Genomic DNA, 22,988 nt, shown 5'->3' on the forward strand with positions numbered 1-22,988 from the left:
TATAACATATTTTTAATTATGAAATTTCTTATGCAACAGAGTTTAAGGGTCAGTTATAAACAATCTAATCGCAAAGCTTCCTTAGGCAGTAACTCACCTATGGCATTTCTGGTAGCTGAGGCTTGGCTCAGTCCAATCCCACACCAAACAAGCTTCAGGAGCTGGCGTACACGGTCTGTGGATTCAACGTACAGTTCGCAGTATTTCTTTTGCAGTGGTACTCACAAACCATTGGAATAGTTTATGGCCACAGTGGGGTTTTTTTTTCCATTTGAAGTCCTTTAGCAGAAGTCAGGCAGCTGTGTCTGGTTTTTTTTTCAAAGCTGTGGAATACCAGTCCCTGAACAAAATGGAAAAGGTCTCGGAGAAATTGTTGGTAGCCTTTGGGGCTTGAAAGACTCAAAGACCTGCGTTTTCCGTTCTGAAGCGTGCAGAGAAGCTGCTTGCTGTTGCAGGAACGTCTCACGGGCACCACTGGCAGCAGGCAGGCCATGCCGACGTTTTGGATCTGACACCATGAAACCGGGCCCTCCATAGCTGGTTGTGCAGCCAGCTCCAGTCCCTGACTGCGGGATAATTTGTACAGCTATAAGAAATGTAACTGTAGGCTCCCACCCCTTGTGTGGGCATGGACTGCAGCCGGACAGAAGGGAATCCCTACCCCTCATCATCAGCTTAAAACCACTGCTGCCTTCACTCAGATTTTAGCAGGAAACAGACCCTGGAACTTCCACTCGGGCCAGGTCTAACTGGGAAGCATAAGGGAGCACCGAGCCTGCCCAATCCTTACTGCTGGTATGAAAACAAGAGCCTTCTGCTCTCTTCAGGAAGAAAAAGAGTCATCTTCCAAAATGACTTGACTTCAGGTGAGCAAACAGCCAATCGGACACACTGCATTTCCTACAAGGGAGGAGTGAGCCAAAAGTCTTCAGCCTTAGAAGTGACTGTGCCTTCCTGGGCTTGCTTCGACCTTCGAGGGATTCTGGTGCAAGCCATTCTCTTTTTTTTTCCTTTATTTTTTTTTAAAGCCAGACAATTGACTTTAGTTTTATTACAAAGCTTTTATTAAAAAACAAATGCTCAGCACATAAACTCAAACTGGAATGACCAGAAAAAAAAAAAAATCGGTTGACAGTATTTTTGGCAAAGGCTGTGCCTTACTATTTTAAAAAATGGGTACATCAATGCTCATTTCAACAACTGGCATAAAATCCCACTAACAGGCTAACAAAAACAGATACAAATACAGAACAATTGAAGTAATAATTCAAGTGCTGGGCTTTTTACAAGGAGAAGGGGAATGGGTGAGAAGGAGAACTCACTGCAGTCAGATTTGCTGGATGTATTGCTTATGTTTACAGAGTAGATGATGCAAGACTGAGGTGTCTACTGACCAGCTGACTGTTGTTACATTTATTTAACTCTATAGGACACTGTATTATATAGACTGAGAGGCCACTATTTGTTACAAATAGTTTAACAAAAAAGCCACCTTTTTTCCATACAGGTTTTTCCTCTGGCAGAAAAAAAAAAAAAAAAAAGAAAAACCCCTTTTATTTAAAAAGTATTTCAGATTTCTGACACTTGTTTAAAAGCTCATACCTAGTAAAATATACACCAAAGAAATTACAAACTAAAAGTTAAAATATAAAAGCATTCAAGTTTCTTAAAAAAGCTAAAACCAAAATTGATCCTGTCGCACCATTAAATAAAAAGAAGGTCGAGTGTGTCATCCTGGTCCAGGCAGATCCCGTTCCTCGCTGTGCTGTATGGGGCAGCTGTGGTCTACGTCACTCTGTTGGCTGAAGCAGGCAGAGGCAGCCACGCTACTTTGCTGACTCGGTGTGGACGCAGGTGAGACGGGGGCTTAAGAGTGCAAGGCAGAGGTGGAGTGAAGACAAAAGCTGCTCTGCTGACCCAGGAGCTCGTTTGTTCTATTTATATCGGGGCTGGACCTCGTGATAGTGAAGGATTTTGGCAGTGATTGTCTTTATGATTCAGTGTCTCTAGCAGTGACATCAGGGTGAATGACATCCTAGACAGACCCCTCGGGGGTGGTCTGTGCGGATGAAGGACACACCTAGGGTTTAACAAGCTTCCATCTCCAGAAGGGGTCCTGGTGTCGCCGCCTTTGCTTTGCAAGTTGAGAAAGCATTTCTTTTCCCACCTACAGGGAAGGGGAGGGGGAGAGAGAGAGTGAGTGATAAAAGACTGTATGAAGCCGTTTGGGTTGTTTTTTTAAAAATCCTTCAAAGAAGCTGGTGATGGGTCACTGTAACTCTATGACACAACTCTATTAGTGGAATGGGCGTTTGCAATGTCAAAGTTAAGTGCAGAGTATTGCTACTTGCTCTTGCTTGAAGTTTGCAAGAATATTTATGGAGACTACTTTGGATTGTAAACAGACATCCACACCAACTAGAAAGGTGTGTTTTTAAGCTATTTAGACATTCAACATATTACAGAAGTCATTCCCTTTTGTAGTGGATTGCATTTATCTGCAACATTTGACCCAGATATCTGTTACAGAACTAGGTATCCTCAGGCTTTGGTACTACAGTGGTTGAGGTCAATTAAACCTCCGCTTCAGAGCTTCAAGCTCTACTCCTGGCAGAAACAAAGAAACGCTGTCTTCTGCCAGCAGCTGGGTAGAGGAATGCGGTGGGTGAGGCTTGCGTGAACACTGACCCTACCATGCGTCCGCATGACTGGGGAGGGTTCGTTCTGCTCTTCACCATGGTAGGGAACATCTTCCCGTTGCGTTAAGAGCCATGGGCCTCTTACCTAGCAGTAAAGTTCACTAAGATCTTGGAAGGATTTATGTTCTTACAGTATGTGAAAACACCAACAGTGCAGACCTTACAGGTATTGGTCTTCCAGAGAGGAACAGTTCTTCATCACCAGGTCTTTGGTTTACATCAGCTGACTTATGCAATTGCTAACTCAACCGTCACCCCTGCCCTTCTGACCCAGACAACTGGGTTATAACAGAGGCTCCACCCAAAGACTGTCTAATGAGTCCGGCGTTTTTCCACAGACGGACACATGCTCTCCAGTAACGGCCTCAGCATTATCGGCATCTCAAAAAAAAATCTACATTAACCGCTAGGCCTCCAGGTACTACTCAGTGCCAAACAAGTAGAGGGTTCAATGAGCAGAGCTTTTGAGAACGACCAAAATTAGCACAGGCGTGTGGTTTGATTCAGAAGGTGAGTGAAGTTGCACCAGAAGAAACACAAAAAGCTTAGTCATACAAAGAAGATACACTGCCAGCACCTTGAATCACGCAAGGCAAGACGGAACAAGTTCGTGAAGAAATGGTTTAAACCACAAGTCAAATTTCTGTTAGACTAATCATAATATAGACTGCTTGAGCCCCTAAGAGCCACAAGCAGAATTAATCAGCAAATATTACATCAGCAGTATTTAAACCAGGGCCATTTATAACTGGACACCCACCTTCCATCTGCTGCAGCTTCCGTGGAAGCCATTATGACACAAAGTGTTTGCCCATACTGGTTGAGTACAGCTCCTGAGTAAGGAGTTACACAGGCAAGCGTACTCCAGGGTAGAAAACCTCCAAAACTGATTTTGGACCCTTTGATTTTAGCGAGCACAAGCTGAGGCCCCCAAAAAATCTTACTAAAGAAGTTGACTCCTCATCAGAGGCCACCCGCATGACCATTGCTTTAGTGGAAAGGAAAGTTGAGGACACTGAAGAAGGTTAGCTGCAGACTAAGGAAGGTACAAAGGACAAGTACAAATTTATATCAAACTCTCCTGTGTAGCTTTAATTTGAAGGACAATCTCCTCTTCCCCCCAATACCACCATCCCTGATACGTAATGAATAATTTTTCACCTGCTGCCGGTAGCCACAAAAGGACCTTTAAAGTCCCTGCAGCCTCTTAAACAGCACAGCTGAAAGTCCACTGGCAAACCAGTGGTTTCAACAGAGGTGGTCTGTATTGACTAATTCAGTTCCTATTTCCTCATAAAACCAGCCCAAGACCCAACTAAAAAAAGCCTTCAGAGCTTCCTGCCCTTTTTTTTAAATTTTATATAAAGTAGCACAGTGCTCCGTAACACGTGCGGATCAAAGAGCTGCGAAGGGCTCTACCTTTCCAAGGAGCACGAAAGAGAGGCCAAGCAAACAGCAGAGGAACACTGGGGAGAGCACCCCGCAGCTTTATATTTATTTTGTGCCTTTTCATCCCGGATTTTCAAAGGTTTGGTCCAGGTTGCTCTTCCTGGGAAGGTTTTCCTCTCAGTCTTACATGAAAACATTCAGCTTCCTGTTGAGGAATGGCCTTGAGGCGCCAGGCCAGTAGTTCACAGCAGTCTGATACAAGCGCCGTGATTCAGAGCTACTCCCCATTAGCAGCCAGGAATGTCTACTTCACCGAAGGAAATGAAATGCTCTTCTGTTGAGATGGTTCCCTGCCTCCTCCCCCCCCTTCCCTTACCAGCAAGCTGTCTTTGAAGTCAGGAGGTTAAAATAACGACCGCGGCCTTGCTCCGGCCCTCAGGTTTTTCCAACAGCGGCCATCGCTTCTTTCTCAATCCAAAGGCAGCTTTGGCAGCGCCTGCCTCCTTCCATAGCCCCTCGCGGCACCTCGTTATCCCCCGCTCCCATAGACAGCCTGCAGATACTACTGTAATTCTGCAAGGGGGCAGGCACAGTGACGCCCCAAATATTTTTATTTCCAAGCGAAGACTGCAGTACAGCAAATTACACAGTAGCTATCCTGAAAACAGCGTCTAGAACCCAGCCTTTCCCCAGCTGCACATTAAGGCTACACGCTGGAAATTGCTTCTACTGCTGATAAACCAAATAATACCTAAAAAATACAAATGATGATGGTGTTGCCTTACAGATATAAAACAGGTCAAATCAGGATTCTTTTCAAGAAACCACAGGCATGTGCTAAGGAGACTGAAGACTTCCCACATCTAAGGCTTCACTGGGGGGCTGTAGCTGAAGTCTGGCCAAGCGAGGCATGCCCTAGCAAAGCCCAATCCACAAGTGAAGTCGGCGCAATCAAAGACTGCAATTACAGCTCCCTGGCTGTGGTTAGGCTTCAAAGAAAGTGCTGCAAGTCACATTTTACATATGTGAAGTCTTGAGCCTGAGCCACAATAAGAGGCACTGTCTGTGCCATTTGCAGTGTACATCTGACTGCAGGAGGAAAGGGGGAAGAAAAAAAACCCCACCTCCTCGAGAAAGAAACAAATACAATTCAACACTATTGCAGCGTAAAAAGAAAAGCCTTACTACTGAAATGATAAAACTGTATTTCGGGAATCACGACAGTAAAACTAAAGCCACGTAGCAAGCCTGGGCTCAACGGCTGAGGGCAAGAGCATCAGAGGGGGACCTGCAGTCCTCCCCGCGCTTGGGAGTGTGATGGATTGAAGGGTGGGTCTGCAAGGGCCTTGTGTTCCTCCTCTGGTCTTTAATGCACCTCCATGTTCCTGGAACAAGGGAGAGGATTATACAGCCTCATCCAGGTCATGCTAATTGGAAGAGCTTGTGGAAGAAAGTCAAGAGTGTCTGAGTCAGTACAGGAGTAAGTACAGAGTAAGAGAGACAGCTAACTCTTCACAGAAAGCAAGAAAAGGTAAAAATTTTAAACCAGGTGCTTTTTTACTACACCTTTCCCCACCATAGGTTATTTCCTACAGTTGTAAGAAGAGGCAAGACTACATATAACAGCAGTTATATGTATTAAAAAAAAAAAAAAAAGTCAGTCTCCAAACCTAGCTTTTAATCCAGTACTTCAAACAACACGGCAAACTCAGGGACTCAGCAGCTGAAACTGTCATTTTCTTTTGAAGTCCAAACCGAACGTGTTCGACTTACTGCCAGGGTTTATCCAATACTCCAGAAACTCGGGTGTGCAAATCCAGGTCAGTATTTATCAGAAAGGTTCATTCATGCTGTTTGTGAAGCCCCTTTGTATTTTCTTTAGCGGCAGAGCTGGCGAGAGTTTCAGGCGCAAGCAGATAGATGCCGGCACTGCAGTCTGCTCCTCTTCCTGCCCAGCTGTGCCATGGTTTGTGAGGTTAGCCTAAACCAGATCCTTGAAACGTTCTGGGCAAACAAAACCAAATGCTCCACGACCTTTGTTGTTTCTAAACAACAACAACAACAAAACCCCAGTCATTTCAGCAATCCGATTTGCTGCAGGGTCCCACCAGCTGTTACAGTACATGGATGGAGAGACCTACGGGAGACGGGAAAAAGCCCTCTCTGCAAGCGCTGGAGACCAGCAGGCAGCAGAGGAAACCTCTTTAGCATTTGTTGCCAAAGAAATTGCAGAAAACTGTACCCTAAAACTCTTAACAGATATCACCATCTTGAAGCTATGTCAGTAGTAAGTGTTTTTTTTTTTTCCCCTTGCTACTGTTAGCCTCAGCCCATTGCTGGTAACTGTGAATGGGGACTCCAGTAACAAATCATCCACTAGTGGTTTAGATGCCCTGAAGTAACTACTCCTGAAAATACCTCTCCTAACTGCTGTCCTCTTAGTTTGGCCTAAGCTAGATGCGTTAAGAAAAAAACCCCCCCATGACTGAGAGACCTCTTCCCGAGCAGGTTAGTGTCAGCGCGGGAAACACCCGGGTATTTTAGGGTTCCCACTTGTGTGGCTGAAGTCAGTGATGCCAAAGCAGGTGTGGCTCTTGCCAACGGCCCCCAGTGTAGGCAGCATGAAACTAGAAGCTCTATCACTGCGCTACAATCTTTAAAATGATCCTACTGGAACACCCAGGACGTGTTTTTCCTGTTGAGGGTGGGAGGAGAGAGAAGTTCCATGTTTATAATGAAAACCAGATTACCTCTAGACAGCTGTCTCTAGCAGCTTCTTAAAGAGGAATAATATACTAAAAGTGATCTACAAGGGAGGAAGAAATATGCTTGTCCGCTTTTCATATCTTTATGGCAGAAAATCAATATTCAGAAGACTATCTTTTAAATTAGTTCTTTTACAGACAGCTGTGAAGAAAGATGCATCAGTTCTAGGGGCACTGAAATTGCTACTTCAGTTTTCACCTGCTGTAACAGAAAAGACAGGAGGTACTGGTAAGGCAGTAAGTGAAGATTCTTTCAAAAGAAAGAAATAACATAGGTAAAGTTTCCTTTACACTGTACTTTGAAAGACAGTCTCAACATTTAAATCTTCTAATACATGGAATGATTTAAATAGTTGCTTTCATGCAACCAAAGGTAAGTCAGATGTAATCTGAATATCTCTACTGGTCCAAAATACACAACAGGAGGCTTATGTATCTCAGAAGACACACGTATGGGAATAAACCCAACTATTCATCAAAACGTAGGCTCACCTGGGGTCAAGGGAAACGCACACCCCATAAAACTAATGCTTTGTAGTTATTTTGGCAATAACGTTTTACCTCATGCAACTCAGGTATCCCTGAGATGAAGGATAGAGGGCTCTCAAAACTCCTGAGTTTAATTCTGATGCAACTTAATATTAATGAGGAAACACGTATCTTACTTCTGCAAGGAGAAAGCAACTTCAGAAGCTACGTCTCTCTGCTCAGTTAAGCCTCCTTAGTGCTCTTACCCCTGATCCCGCTCTGCTGATGCCTGTGGCGAGAACACCGATTGAGAGAGACGGTCGCCGGTACCCGCGGTTGTATCTAACCCTGCTCACCCACGACACCCCAGTGCCGATGACACCTTCATTGCACAAATGCATCCAACATTGCTCCTGCTGCTGGAACCAACAGCAGAAAGCTGGTGTCCTGAAGGGTCAGACTAAAACCCACGCCGTCTAACTAGCTGCTAGTCTCACGTTTAACTGGCTAGACTGTGATGCTTCAGCTGGTCCTACTGTGAGCTTCCTTCCTTGTACAGCTTTCCAATCTGCGCACTCCCAAAATGGTTTATAAGGTACAGTCTTAACAAGCGCGTAAAGGAGCAGAGATTTAAAAGATGCCTTGCATAGAAAGTCTTAAATTAGAGGACTAAGGAACTGACTGGTATGAGGAGGCTGGTTCTATTAGCAGTGACTTGCGCAACGTTAAATTTAGGCTTTTTGGTTTTGTTTTGTTGCTTTAGTTGGTTTTGTCTTCAGGATGGCTGGTTTTGCATTCATGTATATCAGAAGACCTCTTCAATCCAATCATAATCTCCAAAAGTCAGAGGCAGACAGAAACAAAGCTCGGTGCTAGAGTTTGCTAAGCTTTGACAGAATTGCCTTTGAACACAATTCTGTTGAAATTAGAGGACAGATTTCACCCAAGCTTAGTCTCCAGAAACAAATGGGAAGGACTTTGACAATGTCATAACAACTTGCTTTCTAGCTGTTCAGGAACACAGTATCAATTTCTCATTTTGAAATTTTTCATGTAAATACACTAAAAAATGAAAATGCAATACAGGCCTGAGATGAACACTGAAGTGCTGAGGTTTTCTTCCAATTGGAAACGAAACCGCATTTCAAAATCTTACGTTTTCATTATGAAACAGTTTGTTTCTACAGAGTTTTTCTCATGACCTTAGAATTCTGTCTGTTGGCGAGTTTACTAAATCCACAAAAATGCACCGTTTTCATCCAGAGAAGAATGGTGCACCAGCCGTCACCTCCCTGTCCCCACCCTGTCCCACAGGAAGAGTTAGAACAATAGTCGTCCCACTGTTCCTTCGTTCCAGCCCAAGCCGCCTACCGCCAACACCTCAGAAGTGAAACGGTACGGGGGGGGGGGATTAATCACTTGTAAACGTGGCTGGGTTCAAACTTCATTAGGCATCTCTAACTTCAGAGCAGCATCTGCGACTTGAGCATCTCTGTCAAAATAAGCAGGTTCTAGATATTCACCTGCTGAATTAGCTACTTTTGCCCGTTGTCAGTGTCAGTTTAAAACATGAAATGCTGAAGGGTCAGCTTTATAGCTGACCGTGCTACACCTCTGTTTTGTAAATACTTAAAAAGTTTTCTTGTTTCTTTATTCCTGTACCTGGATGCTGATTGTCTGGTTGAAAGTGTTCTGCTGGTTTTTTATTTGGAAAACCTACGCTTGGCCCCTACCCTGACTTGCCCTTATCCCTCCCATAGTCTCTGACTGCACCCAAAATAGCTTTTATACCCTTCCTTCCCTCCCTCCTGCGCTTCACAAGGGTCCTGGGCCAGGCCGGTAAAGGGGAACGGCGAACCCAGCCTGCTGTGCCGCGGCTCTCCGGGCAGGCATCGGTGCCCTTCTCTACCTGCCACCCATACCGGAGGTGGCTGTTCTTCAGCTTTGCTGACATTTCTCTTGATGTCAGAGAGCCCGAAAGAGCAGAGGTTTTCTATCTTTCACCTCGGCAAGATCAATGTCAGGTCAGATTTAAGTTGCAGGAGGGGATCTGTCTGAGGGCTATAACCCCTTGTCTTTGGAAATGTCTATGTCTATCTGAAAAAGGCTGAAGTTAACCAAAGTATTCAATAACAAATGTTTCAATCCAGCAAATTCTCTTCTGTTCATTCTGTCCCTCTTGCCTATGCTGAAGGCCACCGTTCATAGGCAAAACAGGGAACAGGGAGACGTGGGTCGCACAGGAAACGTAATTTTTAAAGCAAATCGGGACACGTCTCTGCACCACCATCACCACACACCTTCTCCGGCACACTAACTTCTGCACAAATCCTCCAGGCTCTGTTTGAAGCTTCTGAGCAGTCAAGGAGTATGGAAAGGGGTAAAGAGTTTGTTTTGTTTTCAACTACTCCAGCAGCAATTGCAAGAGCACTGGACAGGCCAGGTTAGAAAACAAATGCCTCAGAAAGCAAGGTACCACATCCTCTTTGCATCTCCTTTCTCGGATGCTGGCCAGAAACCTATGGTCAGCCGTGATCAGAGTCATCAGACGATTCTTTTCCACAATACTCTGGCTGTAGAGCAGTCCACTTTATATTCTGCTTTCACAGCCTTACTCCATTTTATTTCTAAGGAATAAGGAAAAGATAATCCAGTCGTACATTGTTTGTTACAACACTATCCAAAAATCACTACTTCACCAAAATTTGGCTCTAATTTCCATGTAGGAAGTTTGCAACATTATAGATAAGTCATTGTTTAAACAGTCTTAATCTGATCCTTTCAAGTGCTTCTGATTGTAAATCAGTATTAGTCAAGTTTTCTCATTTTTGAAAGCTTTGCTAATCTAAATGCTAATAGTCATGGAATTTTGCAAGCCACAAATACACTTCTCACAGGTTTTCAAATGTCTATTAAGCTTCTCTATCACTCTTTTTAGCCCTTGAAGATATGCCAAAACACAATGTTAAATTATGCAGCTTGTGAGGACTTCCCAGTTGCATCCTGCCATATGTCAGATGATGTGCCTTTTACAATTACGACTTGCTAGCACGGTAAGAAGTTAACTATTTCCACGTTGCCGAACAATCGTGAGGAATTTGCATTAGTATTCCGTCTATTTCCTTGCCAATTTAAAAATACTCGTGAGATGCTAAAAATCAGCTTTTTTGCCTTTCAAAAGTCAAATCGGATACGAAATCAGGAATCGCCACTTCCCACAAAGAACTGTTCCCATTTACAAGTCTTCTAGAAGGTTATGCTTATAGTAACAAGCAAACAGCCACCTTTCTGAAAGGTGCTCAACAGATGATCTCACCATTGTCCTTAATCTTAACCCTCCTCATTTCCCCTTCCCTCCTGGCATCTCCCAAACTCATTTTTAGCGTTATCAGGTCTTATGTCACTCTTAGTTGATTTCAAAAGGAGAGAATAAATATGAGCTATTTCTTCAACATATAAAAGTTATGTCAAACATTGTGTTGGGCCACGTCAACTAAAACAAAATCCTGCTTGGCGACAGTTCTGCAATTCATAAAGAATGGCAACATGCTTCGGAGTACCCCAGGATAATTTAGCAAAGACTGGAGCACCAGGTTGCAGTACTCCTAAAGCACTCTAATATTAAAGCGTTTTACAAATTGGCCATTCAGCAGGCCAGAGGAGATTGCAGAACTCAGCTAAATCTTAAGCAGCGACGCCATAAGAAGCTGTACAACCCCGGGAAGAGGGGCAGCTTAACGCTACCATTTTGACTTCACCGCTCAAATGATGTCCAAGCCAAAAAGCAGATTAGAGGTCCACCTTAAAAATGAGTTATGTGCTGAAGTGTTCATCGACGAAAAAAAAAACCCACCCAAAACTTTCACAGTATCTTAAATCATTTCTCTTTGCATGTCTCTTCCGTTACTTTCCTCTGAACATCCCACCACACAACCCTCCCACCTTTTCATCCTTCTCACTTACATCACCGTAATTACAGCCCTGGCTGATCTCCTTTGTGCTGATCTTGAGATTCTTTCTTTGGTCTTGCCACCTACTCATTTCTGATTCTTCTCAGATAACAGAACGCTTGTCTCCTTCCCAGACCTCCCACCCTCCTTCCCCCTCTTCCTCGCACCATCCGTACGAGTAAGAAAGATTGTGTTTTCCTGTCTTCAAGAGCTCTTAGCGGCACTCACTGAAAGGCATTCCCAAACTTATTATCTCCGTCCAGTAAAGACTACAACAACTCTGCTGTGGGCCTGGTGAGATACTATGCTTGTGGGCAAAACATTCTTTGGATTAGGCTCGCAAAGGGCAAGAGTCTTAACCTTCAGAAGTTCACTTTGAAGTCTGGCTGATTCAGGTTCTCTAAATCATTCTGCACATTTACTTCCAGCTAGAGCACATCTGTACGTCTCCAGCGGAGAGCATTCACTCGGCACACAACATTTCGTGAGGCTGCCTACATGTGCATATATGGAGTCAACAGCACGCTCCTCCTTCAGGGGACGATACTTACTGTTCTCATACTCCATGTTATAAATTGCACGAGGACGAACAGACAGGTATTACCAACAGTTTCCACACCGTTACAGAGCTTACGGGGAAGAAAGGAAGGGGTGTAGAGGTAAAAGGGAAAAGACAGAAAACCCACATACTCAGAACATCCATTCTCTGCTATGGAAAATGCAAACAGAGAAACTCCGACAAAAGTAGTTCAGCGTAGGCAAGGCAGTCATCCTTAGATTGTAAGGCATCTAAGAAACCAAATATCCCCCCGTTTTTTAACCGTCACTTGAACCTTAGTTGTATTCCGATCCCAATCGAGTGCTCCATGTCAATTCAGATAAAATTATCTCTGTTTCGCTTACTAGTACTGTGTTAACATCAAAGGGAAAAATACAACAGTCATGGACCTTGGTAACTAAGCTGAAATATCAATTATAAAACTCAAGGTTAAAGCACTTGATCGTTTGGGGTTTTTTTAATAGGTGTAATAATACTTATGGCAGTCGGTGTAACTAACAATACTTTACAGTTACATTCGTTGTGTAGGCTACAGAACCCAAATGCGGCAATCTACATCTAAAATCTGCATGACTCAGGCATATTGCAAAGGGCAAGACCATCTGCTTGCCCAAAAAACTTTTGCTTAGCAGGAAGAAAAAAAAAAAGCATGCATTTGGCCTTTTCAATTTACTTCAGCTTTAAAAAAAACCAAAACCACCACCACCCCCAAAAAGCCCAAAGTCTTAAACCCAACCAAGTTTAGACTAACGAGCATAATGGCATAACTACAGAAGAGGTTTGAATCATGATGACGGATGACTGACACACTGCACAGAGCTTGGCTTTCTCTGGCTGAAAGTCCACGGCGACCACTTGGAGTGCCAAGGGGATCATCCGGCCAAACAAGGGGGGGGGGGGGGGAAGACCCAATTTCTGTTATAATGCATATAAGTGAGTTTAGAAAGTGGGGTTTTTTTTGCATGGTTCCTGGAATCCTCGGGGATCTCCCAAGAGCAGTCTGGGTTAATTAGACCGTGTAGAAGCAACTATTGTGTCAAATGAATGCCATTCCTACTTGAAAACGTATTGCACTGAGAGGAAGAGAAGGACCAGCCTTCCAACACAAACGCTGAGAAATGAGGATCTCGCTGTGGTAGCGTGTCACTCGCAAGCAGACTAGACGGTGTTACTGGATATGTCTAATCACTAGTCATTCCACCTTCACTGCAGATGGTATGATATGAAATACAACAAGAAATACAGAAATACAACAAAAACCCCAACCCGCACGACACATGAACTACCACTGTACAGTTGAAGGAGAAACTCTTGCTATAACTGAAATACAATTCCATTTTCTTAGCAGATGTTTTGTTAGTATACAGGTGAACAAATTTTTTTTAAAAAAGTGTAGCCAGCCAGCCAGCATCTTGTAGATGTCAGGACATAAAATGTACTCCGAAGCCAGCGTCTAACCTGCCGTTATGGACTGTGACAGTCTGCTGACGGGGGGGTTTGCACTGCTTAATAAACCCATCCCTGTGCTTCACAGGCAGACTTGCAGCGAGTCAGTGAGGTATGGTCAATTTGAAAATATTAAGGTTAAGAAGTGAAATAGTGGACACCTAATAAGATAGCCGGTATAAAAACCAATCAGTAGTCAAAGTAACATTAGCTTTGGGATATGATCCTTCTGCAATTTTTGCTAAATTCATATTATTGCATAAAATTTATACGAAAGCTTATTTTACAAATCAGTTTCATCATCAGGAAAGCTTTAGAGATGTTCTTACCATGCTTCAGATGTAGGCAGCTGTCATTCTGGGGCCTGTACCTGTAGAAGATTGTTTTCCTTTAACAAATTTCTGTTACAGAGTTTTTGCACATTCCAAGTAAGTTTGTTTGCTACATTATTACATGGATTTTTTGGTGTGTTTTTGGTTTTGTTGTTTGGGGTTTTTTTTATGGTTCTTATACCAGCCATTTTTGTTGGGGAAAACAGGGTGTTTCTCTGTATATATTTTACAGGCAAAGAGGAGACCTCACTGATGCTTTTAGCCAACCTACTAGGCAGCTGTTAGTGTACACAGAGGTGTAAAATACAGCGATAAAAAAATACAGTGGCTACAAAATGGTCAGTATAAAGTTTCCAGTGTCCCAATAATCCCACACAGTATTTGAGACAGAGTTAAGCCTAAGGATGATAGAACATCGACTGAGGAGAAAAGCAAAGGTAAAGCAGGACAGCGACTGCAGCAATGCGTAAGTTCAGCCAAAGACGGTGATGTCGTCGGGAGTGCTGCACGGAGAGGCATAAGGGAAAGGAGACGTGTATTGTGTGCATTTTCACAAGCTTGCATTCAAAGCGAAGTATCTTGAAACATCCATCAGTAGCAAGTGTTAGAGAAAGGCACGTAAAAATTAAATAGCGCAAGCCCTGGTTTCTAAAAATATAACTGAGGTGACTGGTAAGTAAGAGTTGGTCATGGCCTACCTGATGCCGATTCCTGCAACTTTTCTCTCTTCCTCTTCTTTTTCTTCCCCTGAAAAATTGGAAATTTTACCATACCATTACATGCACAGAACTTTTTTTGTTGCTTCCCCACCTCACAGCATAGAAACGAAAGCCATCTGGACACTGAGAAAGCGGTTAGGAAAAAACCAATTGTTTTCGGGGTAGCTAAAACCTTTTCTAACCCATTTCCAACTGTTTCAATGGTGACAAAGTTTGCTCTTGGCATCTATGGAGAAATACGCACATGAGCAATACACATTTTTATATCCACATGGTATTACAATTTCTGGCAGTTTTTCAACTACCGCTGGCAGCCGCAAGCATCTAAAAGACTTCTCACGCTTAATAATCTGATGACACATATGTTGATATCATAATTTATGGCTCTTACAAGAACTCTTCACACATTCAGATACTTACACTGTCATACATGGCAACAGCAGACAGGGTGTTGAAAGTACCTAGGACGAGCATGACTTGTCCCCAGGGTGCAAACCAGCCAACTAAAACTCTTCTGATAACGCTCGTACCTTAACAAAAGCCAAGTCTCGTACGGCTGTGCCCGGAGAACGCGCTGTGCAATAAGCAAATAGCAGACTGCTGTAGAGCGGAGCACCCTTAACGTGACCGAGGTGCAGGACAGAAATGGACATCTGGCAGCTGTCTTTCTTGGACACCACACTGGCACCAGCGTGCCGGCACAGGCTCGTCACACCAACCCACACACAGCCTTCTCCATCACCCCCCATCTATCGAAAAGGCCAGAGCTCCCGGCTCGCACAATCTTTCAGGAAGCAAAAGGTCAGTTTAGACCCACAATTTTAAACCTCAGTCATCTTGCATCACCCTAATTACCACTTTGCTATTCCACCATATGACTTCTCTTTATTGTCCTGTATTGTCAGTGAAAGCTTTTTTGTTTGTTTGTTTTTGAAAAAAAAAAAAAAGTCATATCTGTTTATATTTTAAAGAAGCCTTCAAGCTGCCAGGACAGGCTGTAACAGATGAGCCCTGGCAAACCCTGGTGCGGTTGCTGTAAGGAGGACTGCAGCCCACTGTCCATCCTTCTGCCCCCCAGCCCAAGGTTACCCAACTCAGCTCGGCAGGCAGCCGCCAACGCACGTCCTGGCGTAGACCGTGCCATGCACAGTGGCCACAAACTGGAAGGGCCGAGGTGGGAGGGACACATCTTTCCATTAGCCAGCTCTGCAAAGCGACGGGATGGACAGCAGGTGATGGGAGAAACCACCTCAGACCACTGCAGTGCTTACTGATAGAGGGCAAGCGAGGGCTCCAAAGACAGGCTGCGGTGAAGCTACAGCAGATGCATTTACTTTGTCTCCAGTTTGCTCCAACAGTTTGGGTGTGCCTGACTTTTAAGCTCCTCTCCTTATTTATCCCGAGGCTGGCAACAGGGCTGGGCAATGCCTTGTGAGTGAGATCCCAAAGATGGGACCAAGACTAGATGTTGGAAAGCAGATTTCAAGGGCTCTGGGAAACTCACAGCGACATGCTTTATCACTTAGGTACCAAGACAATACTTCTTTACAGAGGAAAGTGCCTTAGTGCAGTTGTTAACACGGAAAAATCATGGGAGGAAAATTATATTTTATTCTCTATGGCAGGCTGACTTCAAGTGCTAAAACATACTGAAAGCTGAGCTGAGATCCGTCTATGAGATATACCAGAAGCGGAGGAACAGAAGGAAAAGGCTGGACTGAAAACTACTTGTCAGCATTCCCAAATGAGGTAGTTTCTGACAACTCTAGCACACATGAACACCATCACATTACGAAAACACTGTGCTTCTCATGACTATCACACAGCTTTGCAGGACTACTTTGGGTGTCAGTAACAAAAACACACACATATTGTCAACAGTTGACTAGCAATGCTTAACACTTTCTTGAAGTTTCTGAAATCCTGAATAACCAGGCAAGCCAAAATAAAAGAATTAAAACCAAGTAGTGTTTTTTTTTTTTTTAATTGTACTGTTTTGTGAAATTCAGCCATCTGAAACAAAAGAGTCACCCCTAAGTCACTTCCAACTCTTAAAATACTGCAGTAAGCTCTGGGCTGAATGAATACTATTTCATTTTTTGACTGCTCAAGTTAGAAAAAATGAAGAGAAAAACTAAATTAAAAAAAAAAAAAAAGGATGACATATACCTGAAAAGGTTTCAGTGATAAACTGTGATCTACTATGATCACCTTACCACCACCACTGCAACAAACACGTGCACTCCTGGAGAGGCAGAGAGGACTGCAAGAGGCAGCTAGCAGAGTTCTCCATCGTAATCTATAGGACTGGAGTGTGTCAGAGCTATACTTCCACACAGCATGTAGGTTGGAAGCGCATCAAAGACAGAATTCATATGGGCCACCTTACACACTCCAAATGTCTATCAAGGCATTTAGGAAGCCGCAGGTCCACCACTTGTGCTGTATTGCAGTAGGCTGAGGCAAAACACATCAGGTTCTCAAAGTCAACATGACCGAGCATCAGAGGACACTCTTGAAGGCTGATGTTCAGTAAGCATGAGCTGACAAGGCTCCAAAGTGGTTTGATTTTCCAGCAAGTAAGTTCAACACAATTGAAATCCCCTTGTTTCCAGGGAGTATTTCTCTAAGGCCCTATTTTGTTCCCAGGCATATTTCAAGACAGCTCTGTTGACATGGTCTGGTTACTGGCAATAACCCCTACCTGTGTAAGGTCACGACAGCTCATCTGCTAGAAAAGATGACTGTATAAAACAGGCAGAAACAAGCTGCTAGGGCTTACAGTACTGTCTGTCCTTACAAAACTGGGCATGGATGTCAGCAAGACCAAGGCATTTGCTTCAGAGATGATCACGTAGTTTCTGTGTCAATGTCTTCCATGCCAGTTTCTACAGTTTCTGTTAACGCCGTATTTAAGTACCTCAATCTTTAACGTCCACAAGACATCACTGAAGTAGAGAAAAGCTATTGTCCACCTGATATAGATAGAAAACTGAGCCAGATACAGCATGTACACTTCCTATCACAGTGAAGAATGACAGAGCTGATGGGGGGGACGGAAAGGAGCCCAGATCTCAGGCTAGGATCAGTCTCTCGGGATCCCAGCTTCTGAGTTTCATAACTTAACATATGACTATGCTGACAGCTGACTGTAAGCACAATAGTATAATTGTGCAGTGCAAGCTGTTCAAAGTGCTATTAACACTTGTTTGATACCGAATTATAAAATAAGAGTAATTGTAAGAAAACTTCTTAGCTTCACCAAATGATATAAAAGCAGGATCTACCATGAAGTTTTACTTACACAAATTTTGCAGGCTTTATTTCAGAGATAGACCATTCTGAATTACTTTCAGCTAAAGTTCAGGCTGCATTAAGATCCCTGGGCTTTTGGTTCTCCTGAAAGACAGACACCCCTTTTTTGCTCAGTCTAAAGAAGATTTCTGGATAGCAAGTGATTGAATAGAAAATTACGGAAAATTCACAGCAGTGCAGTAGAACATAAGCTTTCAGACAGTACTGGCCATTGTCTCAGAAAAAAAAAACAACTTTCCATGTTAATTCTTTCAGCTCAAAAACTGTGACTTTCATAAGAAGCATCTCAACAACAACAAAATCTCAAGTTTTCTGGATGCTTGAAATGCAAACAAATATAAGGCTTATGTTATACGTTTGTTCACCATCCCTCCAGCCAGAACTTCTGACAAGTTAAAGAGAAGAAAGGAAAAAAAGTTACGTACAGGAAGTTAATTTAAAAAAAAGCCTTCAAGTGAGCGACTTACATAGTTGTCTCTTGCAGACCAGCCTGGATAAAGCTGCATATGTAGCTGCCTTTCTTTACGAGCTAGTTCATAATATTTCGCTTGTTCTTCACGGGAAAGAGCATGCCACTGCAAACCAAATAAACACAGCATTAGAGTAGGATCTAACTCATACCTAGGCAACAGATGACATGAGCAAGTGTTTTTGTGACTTTGATTCAGTCCTTCCCCACTGCAAAAATGAAATTCATTAGCAATTACAAGTACCTGTGTTTATTAACCAACTTTCAGGCCTTTGTCAGCTCTGCAACTGCCAAATGCCTTGAGCAAGACAAAAATCGTTTATGGAAACAGGGCTCACCAAATGATCTGCTCACAGAACCATGCTCTCCCAACACTACTTAAAAAAACCAAACCCAAAACCCCCAACAAAACCCCACCCTTTAGCTCCTGACAAAACAGAAAGATTTTGTGCTGCTTTTAAAGGGCAGCAAGCTCCCCACCACGGAAGGGTTTGCTGTCTTGGTTTTAAGCAGCAGCTACACATGGGTTTTCAATGCCAACACAGAGGGCTTTTTGGGCACCAGCAGGCTCCTGTTCCAATATCAACCTCTAAGTATTGAGCTTCCAGGTATTCGCTTTCTGACTTCTTGTTGTAACAGAAGAAAGGAAAATGGCAACTGCAAAAAGTTTCTAAGATACAGAAACCACAGAACTGTAGTCTTCCAAATTACGTGATTGACCTCTGTAGCCAAGTAGGGATAAAATTCCTGCTTTTCAGAGAATCATAGAATGGTTTGGGCTGGAAGGGACCTCAAAGACCATCCAGTTCCAACCTGCTTGCCCTGGGCAGGGACACCTTCCACCAGACCAGGTTGCTCACAGCCCCATCCAACCTGGCCTTGAACACTTCCAGGGATAGGGCAGCCACAGCTTCTCTGGGCAACCTCTGCCACTGCCTCACCACCCTCGCCGGGAAGAATTTCTTCCTTATATCTCATCTAAATCTTCCCTCTTCCAGTTCAAAGCCATTGCCCCTTGTCCTATCACTACATGCCCTTGTCAAAAGTCCCTCTCCAGCTTTCTTCTAGGCTTCCTTTAGGTACTTTTAGGCCCCTTTTATGTACTTTTTAAGATGCTTTTTTAGGCCCTTTTTATGTACTTTTTCAAACAAACCCTCACAACCTGCACACTTGAAAAGCCACCAGCTACAACAGTATCTAATAATTTTGTTCTTCTTGAAACACCTGTCATAGACCTGCACCAAAAAAGAGTAAAGGCCTTTCATTTAGAATCAGGTTCTACTGCTGCAGCATTAGATGTGTCTTCTTGTTTGACTTTGACAACATGCATGGCGGGAGGCGGGGGGAGAAGAAGATATTTTATTAAAAAAAAAAAAAAAAAAAACCGACATGAAGTCATTAAAACACTCATGCAAGAATAATTTACGGAACTAGGATTTCAGATCAGATCATGTTTGTATGATTTAATGTATCATTTTGTTACACATCAGAAGATGTGAAGTAAAGCACTTGTCTGTCTTCACTTGGCATGTTCGATGTGTTACTGAAGGCACAGCAGTTCAGCCTATTTGCAACTCTCAAACACCGACATGAAGTCATTAAGACACTCATGCAAGAATAATTTACGGAACTAGGATTTCAGATCAGATCATGTTTGTATGATTTAATGTATCATTTTGTTACACATCAGAAGATGTGAAGTAAAGCACTTGTCTGTCTTCACTTGGCATGTTCGATGTGTTACTGAAGGCACAGCAGTTCAGCCTATTTGCAACTCTCAAACGCCAGACGTGCATTCCAAAACTGGAAGGTAGCGAACATTATGCCATGGCACCAGAGAAGCCAGCAGCATGCAAAGCATCAACTCTTGGGAACAGAGGTAGCTCCTGTTCCGGAGTGGCACAGGGTATAGTAAATAGTGACCAGGATGACTGAACACAAAACATTTGACAATAATTCATCTCCAACCAGCTATATTGGATAACTCCTGCGTTGTTTGTACCACAGTAAAAGTGGAATTTGAAGTATCTTCATGAAGAACAGTCACTTGAAAGGAGGACTCCAAGCTGTGCAAAAGCAGGCAATGGAGCACTGAGGCTTGATTCAATACCAAAATGGAGATAGAAAAGCTGCTGCCCTCATTCAGGCCAAGAAAACAAGGCTGGCACACCAAGCAACTAAGATTGATTACTGAGGGAGTGAGAATGAAAATATGATCCTAGAGACTTGCATGAAAGAATGGAAAAGGCAAGCACTGAGACGTCCTTTAAGAGGAGGTAACAAGAACATCAGAGAGAAGGCAGAAGGCTGCAGGAACAGGGACAAGTACCAATGGATTTCTGCTCTGTTTGGGGGGCAGAGGGGCAATGTCTTCAGATTGTAACAGAGAAGTAGCAGTTAAGGTCGTGTACTGACTTCCCACTTCAAAGCACAGGATTTTCAGAGAGGGTTTTCAATACTGCCTTAGTCAGTGGTCAAGAAGAGGGGTTCACTGAGCAAGGGGATTTGAATAATCCCTACTCAAACTCAGATTGATACAAAAGTCATTCCTTTTCTCATTTCCAGGACAGTCGAGGGCAAAAATGGGCATTTACCTCTGCTGCTTTCCCTTGGAAAAACAACACCGACAGTGAACACGAAGTTTGTAATTGTGGGTTGGATAGCATATATTTTTTTCAGACCATGGAAAGAACAAAACATGCCTACAATGCCGCAGAAGCAAATGGCTCTAAGCAAGGCTCTGGGACATGTACTGGGATCATCAGTACTCAGCCGGTGACCTCAGAGCCATTCAAAACTTGACTGGACAATTGCCTGAGCAACCTGATGGAACGGGATCTGCTTTGAGCATGTATTGGACTCAACGACCTCCACAGATCCCTCCGAACCTACATGTCTTTACAATTGGACCATGTTATATTCGCTTTCAAGTTCCATTTCCACTGGCATTCAGCATTCATCTTTGAATGATCTCCTCCTACTCTGAAGGACGCCAGCCTAAGGGAGGACCCAGAAGGTGATCTGAATGCTCCTTCCATGTGTGAATGAGGATGTTTCATGCCTGAGGTGCTGACACCGTAACGTAAGTGGAACAGACACCAATTTGATGATGTTGCTAATGCTGAAAAAAGAAAATCAAGATACCGCTTTTATTTTTAGTTGCGTGTTTTATCTTCTATAGCTAATTTGATAGTTGCACATTAGTTAGCACCTCAAGCAGAAAGCAAGCCATCACACTCAACTAAAGGGAAACACATACAAATTAGCAGCACACGTGAGTACACACACCCTCCTGTACATACCCTTCTGCCAAGAATCTGGTTGATAGCCGCGCTTTCTTTCAGAGTACACTCTGCTACAACGTTCGCTCTCATTTCTTTCATGTACAACATGAAAGCATTCAGAGGCTTCTTAATATGAGGTCTTTTTGGCTCTTGTTCTTTTCTCTGTTCATGCTGAGGCTTCCTAAAACGTGGTGGGGGAAAGGGAAAGGAGGGGAAAAAAAAGCATCCATTTACCTTCAGCTTATAAAAAAGCCAATGGAAAATTACCGACCTGTGGTTACAGTAGCATTTAAGTAGCATTTAAGTAGTAAGAATGAGAATTTCTGTGGTCATGTCCCATCTACTTTCATATCTTTTCAGAGAACTGACCTAATCTAATACTCAGAGAGGATGTCAGGTTGACATTCTCTAGCAAATAACATTTGATCTGTGAATCCCCTCCAAATTCATCACTTGTCTCAATTGTCTTTCTGAAAGGCTATCCATAGTCCCCTAAAAGACCACTGCTACAGGCAGGAGGATAGCTCCTCATCCACTTCTTTCTTAGGCCTTTTGCCTTCAAGTACTAAGCAATAAAACTGCTTTTTACTAGTAAATTTTGCAGTTAAGACCTTTTCCAGCAGAATTTCTGAGTTCACACTCAAGCAACATCCACAAGTAGACAGGTCCATGATTATGTCTGAACCAAGATGACTGTTACCAATAGCTACAAAGCGCTAGACTGGAATAAAAAATGGCTTCATGTCTCATTTCCCAGTAGCCCGCATCTCCTGTTTTAGTTATAGGAGAAGAGTTAAAATTCAAAGAGGTCATGAAAGGCATTTTTTTTTTAATGTCCTTGACTCAAACATTTATAGATTAAGGGTTAGTGCAGAAAGGCAGACTCACACATGCATTAGCTCGCTGTCGTTGTGCGGATGTTCTTGTTTTACTTGAGGTGTTACAATAGCTGGGTGAGGGATTCCAGTTGTGTGAGGGCCTGGAGGACCAGGAATCATGTGATGTGAAAACCTAAAAGAGAAAAAAGGAAGGTCTGTAACCTTACTGAAGACAGGCAATAAACATATACAACAGCAGCAGGATGCCCCAAGAACGCAAACACTACGGAACTTGTGATGGAAGACAATTCTTTAAGAGTGCATGAAAAATATTTGGCTAAGATTTGTGCATGGTAGCCCATTTATTCAAGAAAAACAAACAAACAAACATCAGTCAACATTTTGCTTGTAAAGAAGTTGCTTTATTACCTTTCAGGCAAACAGTTTTAGCAATGCAAACAAGAAACATTTAATGGTTGTACTGTTGCACTGACTAGCAATAAAAATACACATTTCTTAACCAAAAATTGTATTTCCACACAAAGATATAAACATTCTTAAAATATCACCCCCAGCCAATGCAAAGGAGGGAACTGCCATGCAGAAAACAAATAAAATAAAAGAAGATTAGTCTTTTCAAGAAGTCCCCGATGACTCTCTAAGGAATCTCTTACTTTTCAAGGTACTAAGCTAAAAGATTTTAATATCATTTCACCTGAACTTATTATCCTTCTCTCAAATGCTTAAAATAAAAATAAATTCAAAAAATCCTGCA

General features: G+C 43.0%; 1 protein-coding gene across 1 annotated transcript; it reads right to left on the reverse strand.

The window, feature by feature from the left end:
• Positions 1 to 1,046: 1,046 nt before the first annotated feature.
• LEF1 (lymphoid enhancer-binding factor 1) lies at positions 1,047 to 22,406 on the reverse strand (the record flags this gene model as incomplete). The annotated part of the gene is made up of 5 exons (XM_009707950.1): positions 1,047 to 2,167; positions 14,307 to 14,355; positions 18,110 to 18,217; positions 21,414 to 21,576; positions 22,284 to 22,406. Coding segments are annotated over 5 exons (523 nt in total), but the record flags the coding sequence as incomplete, so codon positions are not given.
• Positions 22,407 to 22,988: the final 582 nt, after the last annotated feature.

The sequence above is a fragment of the Cariama cristata genome, unplaced genomic scaffold (genome assembly GCF_000690535.1).
Source record: "Cariama cristata isolate BGI_N322 unplaced genomic scaffold, ASM69053v1 scaffold30830, whole genome shotgun sequence".
NCBI lineage: Eukaryota > Metazoa > Chordata > Aves > Cariamiformes > Cariamidae > Cariama > Cariama cristata.